This window comes from Lutjanus erythropterus, chromosome 19 (genome assembly GCF_056507025.1).
Source record: "Lutjanus erythropterus isolate fLutEry1 chromosome 19, fLutEry1.hap2, whole genome shotgun sequence".
NCBI lineage: Eukaryota > Metazoa > Chordata > Actinopteri > Lutjaniformes > Lutjanidae > Lutjanus > Lutjanus erythropterus.
This window is the reverse complement of record NC_139335.1, coordinates 18,864,366-18,875,257: the sequence shown is the minus strand read 5'-3', so window position 1 is coordinate 18,875,257 and position 10,892 is coordinate 18,864,366. Positions and strand designations below refer to the sequence as shown.

At 36.2% G+C, this 10,892-nt stretch overlaps 1 protein-coding gene across 2 annotated transcripts; it reads right to left on the bottom strand.

Moving 5' to 3' along the window:
• Positions 1-497: 497 nt before the first annotated feature.
• Positions 498-10,215, bottom strand: pih1d1 (PIH1 domain containing 1). Of its 2 annotated transcripts, none has more exons than XM_084744813.1 (11): positions 10,092-10,215; positions 8,661-8,743; positions 5,262-5,319; positions 4,890-5,078; positions 4,151-4,212; positions 3,592-3,673; positions 3,406-3,502; positions 2,342-2,368; positions 2,039-2,117; positions 818-961; positions 498-617 (listed from the first exon to the last, which is right to left on the bottom strand). In XM_084744813.1, the coding sequence occupies exons 2-11, from the start codon at positions 8,739-8,741 to the stop codon at positions 582-584; spliced, it is 855 nt and encodes a 284-aa protein (XP_084600939.1). In that variant the 5' UTR covers positions 8,742-8,743; positions 10,092-10,215; the 3' UTR covers positions 498-581. The 2 variants fall into 2 exon arrangements, with proteins under 2 accessions (XP_084600939.1, XP_084600940.1); XM_084744814.1 differs by having other exon boundaries at positions 10,073-10,096.
• Between the last annotated feature and the right edge of the window lie 677 nt (positions 10,216-10,892).

Here is a 10,892-nt window from a genome sequence, read left to right as displayed (position 1 = left end):
ATACAAGGAAGCTGCACTGCTGAGAGTTAAATTGAATGTATAGTTGGCAATGAAACTCAGTTTTTCTTGGTCAGGCATGTTTCTAAGATAAATAAAAAATGAATAAATAATAATAATTCAGATTTTTTGAAGTGGGGTTGTGTGAGGTGCTTATCTTTTTATTTGGCTCATATAACTGTGGTTTCATGTTGGAAAAGGCTAGTAAAGTAGTGAAAACATTCTAAGTATAGCGTGCACTTAAATAGATTTCTTCCGATGGATAAAATACGTTTTGCTGCTGACTTTGTCCACAGACACTGTCCACACAGCCAATGTTGTCCACACTACATTTGTACTGACTATGGATACCAGTATTACACAACCCCACTGCAAATAATACGAACTCTGCCTTTAAGTCAAGTAGTTCAACAACAGAAATCTGTTCAAGCATAAAAAACAATGTGACAGACTTTTTGGACCAGCTGGGGATTTAAATTATGAATCAAATAACAGAGAAATTTGACTTCATAAAAAAAAACCTTTTATTATCACAGCATCATTTTTGAACAAAAAATATGTAACTGGACATCACTTCTATAGTTTCATGAAGGCAACACAGGCATGGTGACTGTAAGGATCTGGAAAAGAGAAAACAGGAACAAAGTATGTTAATGCCTTTGTGTGTGTGTGTGTGTGTGTGTGTGTGTGTGTGTGTGATGTTTGCTTAGTGTATTATTATCATACCCACACCTATTTTTCGGTGGTGCTGTTTACAGTGACTTTACAGAACGATTGTTGTGCAGAGTCTATATACTATGTATATGTGTGTGTTGTGTACCTGAGTGCTGCTGTTGTACTGCGCCACACTGTTCTCCTGGTTGACGAGGAAGGGATGAAAGATGTCGAGATGGAAGAGCGAGGGCCGAGCCGTCAACACCAGCCGGTCCTCTCCGACGTCCAGAACCAGAGAGCGGGACGACCTCTGCACAGAAGACAAGTAAACCCAGCTGACAGAAAGCTTTTGGCTGTATCTGCACTTATCAGTAATGTACTGTAAGACGTGATGTGATGACCTTGACATAACGATATCATATGACGACACAGCTTGTCTGACTATATGTATGTGCAGTTATTGTTATTCTGGATCACAGAGAAGAGATTAACTGTCCTTTCATGGCTATTGTAGTTTTTCTACCCTGAAAAGATTACAATCAAGTGTAGGGGCACAACAGTAAATAATACTGATACAGTATCAGAGCTGCCAACCTTGGAAAAATACAATATGTCACAAAAGTGAGCACACCCCTCATGTTTCAGCAACCATTTTATTATATCTTCTCAAGGGACAATACTATAGAAATGAAACTTGGATATAACTTAGAGTAGGCAGTGTACAGCTTGTATAGCAGTATAGATTTACTGTCCTCTGAAAATAACTCAATACACAGCCATTATTGTCTAAACATATATCCAAGTTTCATTTCTATAGTATTGTCCCTTGAAAGATATAATAAAATGGTTGCTGAAACTTGAGGGGTGTACTCACTTTTGTGACATACTGTATGTTGAGTACCGCAATATTATAAGATGTAGTTCCATATGACTTGGCTTTGCACACGGTTGTTTATCCCCTCAACGCCATACCCTCAAGTTATTCAACGTATACTGTAAATCAGCTATGAAGAAAACAACACAATCATGAAACTGTATAAGCAATCACATCCTTCTCTACATGTTGTAGATCAATTTTGCATTTATCTCCTAGAGTAATAGAAGTTAGTGGTGTAAAGTAAGTAAAAACATTTATTCAACTACTGTACTTGAGCACAATATTTTTTCTCTTAATAATGTAACTGGAAAAAGAAAATTGACTTCCAAAAAGTGGGACCATGACACTTCAAATCACTGAATAATGGTTGCATGGACAGTAATGTTTAAATGGATAAGATCTGCATTTAACGCAGATAAGGCAAAAATGCACTTACGTGTGTGTGTGTGTGTGTGTGTGTGTGTGTGTGTGTGTGTGTGTGTGTGTGTGTGTGTGTGTTGTTTGCCTCACCACTCCAGGTAGCATTACTTCTGCAATGAGGTACTCAGGGTCACCAGCAGGGGGCTCCACAAGCAAAGTGAAATCTGGTCTGGAAACAGTGAGGGAAGGCAAAGAGAAGAGTTAAAAAACAGAGTGAAGAGTGAAAGATGAGATAACATAATTAAAATACAGTAAAAATACAGACAATGAGAGAGAAAGGGCTGGAGTAAAAACTAATGACAAACACATGCTCAGAGAAAATGTGAGCAAAATGTTTCTGACAAGTTGCTCTGACTTTACACAACACTTACAATAGGCATATAAAAGGTTTACCTTTTTGCCATAGGAGTGGAGCTCTCTCTGTAGGAGAAAAGGAAGAGATCAAACATCTAACTCACTGGGAAAACACATAAAATACACCCATATTACTGTATTTTTTTTATTTTTTATTTTTTTATTTATTTGTAATTCCATGGGCTGGGCACGCAGCCCAGCCCATGGAATTACTTTGCAAAGTGTGACACATTCATTTTAGGGTTGAAACCATTCCTGGAGTTTTGAGTAATTCGATGACTAAAATCTGTTTAAATCCTAACTTCCGAACAGTACAGCACACTGTTTCCCATGTGGGGGTTATGAAAGACCAGAGTATTGATGGGTGTTGACATTTAAATTTTGATGGAATTTATCATCACACAGCTGCAGCATCTCTCCGCTCTGCGTCAATACAGCTCCTCCATACACACACGTACAGTACAGACACACACAGAGGAGGTCAGTGATTCTCTGACTGTCTGTATCTGATTTATTGACTTTCTTCATCATGAGGATGTTTTATAAAGACAAAGACAAAATCTAACTCGCACTCTAGGTTTTTCCCTACATATCACTGCTGTGATGGAAAAAATACTCACATTCTTTACTTTGGTAAAACACCAATACCACAATGTAAAAATACCTAATTACAATTTAAAAATCTTGTATGTTATTGTTTCCTTTTTTTGAAAAATCAACATTTTTATTGCTGTTGTTGTCATTATTTTTTGATGACTAAATACAGACCTGCAAACTCATTAGAGATAGATTATGCTTTAATTTTACTGGTCCGGCCCACTTGAGATCAAATTGGGCTGTATGTGGCCCCTGAACCAAAATGAGTTTGACACCCCTGGTTTAGAGATAAAGGGAAACCAATCTTTGTATCGTTTACTTTTTACTTTGTATCGTCTTTCCGGCAAAACGGAGTATACTAAAAATATGGCAGTATGCATATTTGCTCTTTTTTTTGGTCTTCTTTAGGTGACTTGATGGAAAATTAAGACCCCGGCAGCATGATCCAAATGTTCATGTTTTATGTTAACCGACCCATTCAGACAGAAGGACAGTCAGAGACGTACTGAGGCTGCAGCTCTTGAATCACCGGCCTGCTCTTCGTCCGGATATTTTGCTCGCTGACAGAACCCAAGAATTTCCTGTTCTTCAGCACCTTCCAGTCTGCAAAGACACAAAAATTAATCTCAACAACAGCAGTACACACACACACACACACACACACACACAGGCAGACACACACAAACTCTTACCTCTACTGAGCTCCAGGTCGTATTTGTTTTCTAAACCCTCTAAAGACACCAGAATAACAAACTGCTGGAATAAGGGATCCTTCTACAAAACACAAACATACACACACATTTCAAACTGTTAGACTTTATCAGGTAAGGACATTTGTTTATTTGTTTAGATAGCAGTCAAGGTACAGTGGTGTTAAAGGGAATATAACTATGGGATTGGAAGGCCTCCTGTTGGTCAAGTGTAGGAAAAGAGGCTCAGCACAACAGATGATTAAAAAGAACATAACCTATCAACGGTCACAGTTTCACATTTCACTCAGCAAATGTAAAATAGACTAACAAATTTCTGATTGTTCAGTTCAACACATTTCAGTAACTGTTTGGCATATACACCAGAATATTTGTTTAAATGGCAAAGTACAAATTAACAAACTCTTTAAGAATTACTCTATTATGAATAATATGAATATAACATACATCTGTTAACATAAAATTGCAGGAGTGTGGTCTTTAATTGATCATTTATTTTTTGGGAGAGGGGTTTGTTGATGGAAAAAAAAAACGCACACACCTGGCACTTTTGGAAGAACTCCTGGTTGATGACCACATCATACGCTGTGCAACCCTGAGAGCCTAAAACGGTGAGAAAAATTTATGTATATATATATGTATATATATATATATATATATATATATATATATATATATATATATATATATATATATATATATATATATATATATAATACTGCCCTCCTGTTAGCACCATACTGGGAAATAAAATATGTAAACCAACAATATAAAAAACAGTTCTAGCTAGGTAAATTCAAAACAGATCTCTTACTTACTCAGGCTCACACGAACCTCTTAAATTAACCTTGGAGAAAACTTAAGCTTACAGGAAGTTCAGAGGAATGAATTATATCAGACATCTCTTTTTGTCAAGTTTGCTTGAGATGACCTGCTAAGCTGCAATGCCATAACCTCCTCATAAAAAATAAATTCTGTCTGCATATTTGCAGTCATTGGTGCAGTTCCCTCTGGAAGCTTTTATTCTAAAGATTACTGTGACCACAGAGGAATATGTCCTCATATGACTCTACAATCCTGAGCTATCTTAGTCTGGGAGACACCCAGGCATACAAGGGTCAACATATTCCCAAGTATGTTTTTATCATTTAAACCATTTACCATGATTTTTTTCATTTAAATCATGGATTAATATTAATTAATTTGTCACAAATTATTAATATTAAGATAATACAGATGCCTGTCTAAGAAAAAGCATCCATTTTGGTTTAGCCACGTACTGTTGTCTACTTCTGTGTGTGGCTCGCCGAGGCTCATGGGAACTCTGTAGCCACTGGGATCTTCTGACTGGAGCAGCTGCACAAGCTCCTCTCTAGAGAGTTCTGGTGGAGCTGGGACTGAGTTTGACTGGCAAATGTTAACAAAAACCTTTTGTTTGCCTGGCTCCGAGAGAGTCTTTACACACATGCCTGGGGGGGGGGGGGGGGAAGAAGGAGAGAAAGAGAAAGCAAAATTGAAAAAAAAAAAGGCAAAGAGAAATAATAACAAAAAGAGACACACAAAAAAACCTACAGTACATATCTGTGAACAAACTGTAGCACTGACTTCCAAATTTGAAGATTTGACACAACTAGCATTGTGGAGCTGCTTACCAGGTTGTGGTCGGATTACTTTGGAATCCGGATTTTCCGCCTGCATCTTTCCCATTGTCTAAATAGATAAACAGCAGCTGATTTAAGTTCAGTAATGGTTTGCAGACCCATTGATTCATTTTACACACATTCAGCAACGTGTATCAAAAGAAAAAGTAATGAGTAAAATGAGATAATCAGTTTATATTAGCAAGAGAAAGGGAAAGAACAAATCCAGACAAGATGACACAATCAAAATGAAATGCACACCAGCATGGTAGGCTATTTTTGCAGCATGTTTACAGGCCCCCTTTTGTTTATAATACAGCTTAGTCATCAGGAACACTTTATCTTTATCACTCCCACGTCAAATATTTTTAGAAAACCTAGACTAGAATAAACTATTATACACTACCTAGCCTTTAAATGGTTACTTACATCATCTTACCAAAGCTGAGAGACAAAAAGGTGTTTTTGAGTTCGTGGATCACCACGATTCATAATTGAAACAAAACTGTGATGTATTTTTTTGCCATAAAGGGATAGTCTGACATTTTATGAAAGATGCTTATTTGCCTTCTTGCCAAGAGGTAAGCAGACTGATACACTAGGGCTGCACCTAACGATTATTTTTTAAACAATTAATCTTTTGATTATTTTTTTTTAATAACCTATTGATTAACTTAATTAACTAATGAGATTAACTAATCTCATGATTACATTTTTAAATATTAAATGTATAACAGTTAATTTACCTTAAATACATATCAAAAACTCATTAATAGTTCAATATTTTATTCAATCATAATCCCAAAAAATGACATATAAAGCACTTTAGAATAATGAATAATAAGAATAATGATAATAGTGGCATATTTTAAAGTTAGTCTAATATCCACCCTATTTAATAGACTCCATGTCAGATGCCTGATCAGAAAATACTAGACCTTAAATCAAAAGGAACTGTGATGCATATTAATTTAATAACTAATCACCGTCAACCAGTGGTGGACAAAGTACTCAACCCCAGTACTTGAGTCAAAGTACAGATACTCCTGGTCAAATATTACTCAATTACAAGTGAAAGTTGCTCAGTCAAAAATTTACTTGAGTTAAAGTACTAGAGTACTTGGTTCTAAAAATACTTAAGTATTCAAAAGTACAAATTACAAAGTACATTTTCTAATATCAATACACGCTGTGTTGTTTTCATGATGCATTTACAGAAGCTTGTAACTCTCTGAAACCATCTAATGATGCACTGATGCTTGTAGAACCACTCTGCTACACAAAGTCTATAGAAACACCTATAAAAACTTCAACATAGAAATACAATCAAAAACAAAATGGACAGATATTGTTATTTTCTGATGTAACTGTATTAAAATCACTGCATAATATTAGATTGAAGCTAACTGTAAGGAGTTCTCCAAGTCTGTTAAATAACAGATTTCTTTCTGTCTTCAGAGGCAGTATATATACATGAATTATGCTGTATTTTTCACCCCAATAAAAACAATCCAACTTTAAAAACTACCTGGAATAATTAATAATTATAATAACATCTTGAGGTTTAATTTTGTCTTTCTCCTGCTGTCACCATTACCGCTTTATGTCTGAATGACAGAGCGAGAGCTTGCTTGTTCTTGTTACAGAGAGCGCCTGGATGATGTATTTCTGCTTTTACATCAGTCCCATTTGAGAGGAGCTACTGTGATTGGTTTCCTTCTGTGAGGAACACAGCATGTAACCAATTGCATTTTAGAAAAGAAAAAACACCAACAGCTGACTTCAAAGCTCAGTCAAAAAGTAACAACAACCTTCCTACAAATGTAGTGGAGTCAAAAGTACAATATTTGTCTTTGAAATGTAGTGGAGTGAAAGTAATAAGTTTCCAAAAAAACAAATACTCAAGTAAAGTACAGATACTCAAAAAATGTACTTAAGTACAGTTCTCAAGTAAATGTACTTCACTACTGTCCACCACTGCCGTCAACTCACTAAACTGAAAAATCTGTTTTTTGATTCGGTTATGACATGGAGTTATTTCATCACTGGACTCAGTAACGAAGTACATGTAACTTTTAAAGTTGGATTGTTTTTATCGGGGTGAGAAATACAGCATCATTCATGTATATACTGCCTCTGAAGACAGAAAGAAATCTCAGTTATTTAACAGACTTGGAGAACTCCTTACAGTTTTCTTCAATCTAATTTTATGCAGTGATTTTAATACAGTTACATCAGAAAATGACAATAGCTGTCCTTTTTGGTTTTGATTGTATTTCAATGCTAAAGTTTTTATAGGTGTTTCTATAGTCTTTGTGTAGCAGAGTGGTTCTACAAGCAGGTCAGAGCATCATTAGATGTTTCAGAGAGTTACAAGCTTCTGTAAATGCATCATGAAAACAATACAGCATGTATTGATATTAGAAAATGTACTTTGTAATTTGTACTTTTGAATACTTAAGTATTTTTAAAAACATGTACTTTCGAATACTTAAGTATTTTTAAAACCAAGTACTCTAGTACTTTAACTCAAGTAAAATTTTGACTGAGCAACTTTCACTTGTAGTTGAGTAATATTTGACCAGGAGTATCTATACTTTGACTCAAGTTCTGGGGTTGAGTACTTTGTCCACCTCTGATGATCACTAGCAGTGTATTTTTGCATCAGTGTGGGCCAAAGAAAACACTTTTTGTTGTTCCTCTGTCGACTCAAATAAATGACAGTCTGTACTTTTCTGTCTCATACTTGGCTGATAAAGTGAACAGAAAGTACAAAACGACAGAATAACACTGTTAAATTACGCATGGTGTTCAGTCCGCAGCTGTGTAGCCACACTTATCACAGCTGCCCCGCTGTGACAAGTCATGTTGAGTTTGTTGAGCTAAAGAGAGCCAACTCCCACGCTTTTGATGATTGTGGCGAGGCTTGCTCTCAGCAACTTGCTCTCCATGATCTCTATGATCTGACCGGGTGCAGCAGTTCACAATGACGTGTCCATGCACAATATGCAAATTGACATATTTTCATAATCGATGACATTGATACTATTGATGAATTGCTCCAGCCCTAGATACCACTCTCATTTCTTTACCTTAAAGGCCCTTTTACACAGCGTAACCACACTGACAACCACCTAAATGCAAGAGCATTCCCAAAAAAAGAAAAGTGTTTTTAGAGTCCCACTCAGTCTTCACCTTTCTGATGAGGGTTTGAATAAAACATTGCTGAGACCTTTGGATCTGGGGCTAAATTGAATACAAAGCAGGAACTCTGTGTTGCTAAGAAATAAGTCCTGTCAAGGTAACAATGCTACAGCAAAATGTGAAGACCATGAAATGGCATTTTGGGTTATTTTAGCTTGAAATATAGTCAAGGAAGAGACTAGAGTCTGTTCTCTCTCAAAATATTACCTGTAACAGCAGCTGTTGATAGAGCTCCTCTTGCTGCTGTAACTCCAGCTCGGAGTTGAGGAGTGAGGAGTCTGTCATCATGGCTGTGGGCAGAAATCAGTTAATTAATCCAACTTTTAAACAGAAAATTTATCTCAACTTAATTTGACTTATTTTTGATAATGAAAAAGAATCCAATAACTTGCTGCAATGTGAAGGGGCTACTCCTACTGCCATTATTACTAGGGCTGCACAATATGGTATGACTTTTATACCATATTGTGCTTATTGTGTGATGATGTGACATCTGTTGTGGTCTGTACCAAACAAACATGTTTTCTTTCATTTGAAGAACAAGATTTTTATGCCAGGATAGCTATGCAGCACTACAGTACCTCATTATGATGCTGTTTTCTCAAAGTTTCAGTCTACAAAAAATGATTTGGTTCTTGTTCTGCAATTTGGATACTACACTTGACCATAATGCGATTTCAATAATATTGTAATTAATTGTGCAGCCATACTTACTGCTCTCATCAACCATACATAAACATATAATAAACCACAAAACAATGACAAATTATTTTCTGTAAAGTAACTGATTGTCTCAATAAAGAACGGGCTACTTTGCATGACTTTAATATAACTTAACAAATGGAAAAGAATTTGCATCATACAACTTTCAGATATGCACACTTTAAAATTTATACTATTTCCTTTTTCTCTCCAACCTTTAGCATCCAAAACAGATACTTAAACAATATTGTAGGCATGACTATGCTTTGACAAAATATTAATACTAGGGTTGCAGGTTTTGTACATTTTCCTGAACAAGTAGTTGAAAATGCTAACAATCAGCTGATCATTAATACTGATTAATCCCCATCTCCTTCTCCACTGGAAGTCCCCTAATGCTCCATTAAGCACTCAGCTGCTTTCTAAAGCTAGAAGATTAAATATTAAGTGAAAGATTATTGTTCTGGGGGAAAAAGTGATACCAGTGAATAGCTAAGGTACACCTTTGAACCACCACTTGAATCTCTTGGACGTTTTTCTTCAGGCATTCTGCTTTGATATACTTTTATCAGAGACGTTTGACACCTCTGAGGGCTGAGATATTAGCTATCAATCGGCTACATAGTTAGCTTAAGTCTGAGTACCTTTCTTTAAGTACATAAATAGGCGCTTTCCCGAAGCGTATCGATACTTGCAAAACCTTGCAAACAGTTAGCTAAAGTTTCGGAAAGACCTTCGTTTTGTTTACATGTATCCATGCTCTTTCCCCTGTCAGAGACGTTAGCGCAACGTTAGCTTTAGCTTCCTAGCAGTGCACGCTAGCCGGCAAACTCCGCTTTTTGTTTTCTGTATGAAAAAAGTCCCCCTCTGTTGTGTGTACTACATGTTTGCTGTCTCCCTCCTCTCAACACACGTACATAAAAACGTGTTGTTTACCTTTCCACCCGGTTACCGCTGTAAAATATCACGGCGTGCTTTAACGTAGCACCGACACTTCCGTCAAAAGCGACCTTCAGAATAAAAGCTTCAACTGAGAGAATCATCAACTACTACCTCTGAGCTGGTCTATTCTATACATATAACATGAAAAATAGAGATTAAACACAACTACATAATATTGACTAATATTAAATCTTACATGAAGTGAATATCACAACTATTCAACTACACAACTACTGTTCAAGTTTGGTTTATGTTATATGCAGGTTAAAACAGGGTCAACAGTATGGACTCTGAGGGACCAGAGGGTTCGCATTAAGAGCACTAAGCAAGGAAGCCCATGTTTTTAAAAAAAGATATGATGCAAATGTGCCTCCTTAGATGCCCCTATGATAGATTAATCATTATAAAGTGCCCTCTGGGGCAGTGTTTCCCAAACCTTTTTCCTGGGGATCCGCACCAACCATTGTGACCGAAGTTTGTGCATAAATGAACATTCCTTTTTATTTTTACTGCCATTTCTGCATCACCCTGTATTATACTGACACTTTATTGAAAACACATTCAAACTTTAGAAATGAGAAATAATTTCATTTAGGCTGAGTTAACAGGATCTCTCCTCTTATGGGGAAAACATCATAGGACTTTTTAGCCTGCTTAACAACTGAGACAGTATAAGTGCATTTAGACGGAATTAAATCATTTTTTTTAAAAACAGACATTTGATCATGCTTTATAAAAAGTGTACAGCAGATATAAATCTTAAATTAACAGAATTTCCTCCATAGCCTTTTATTT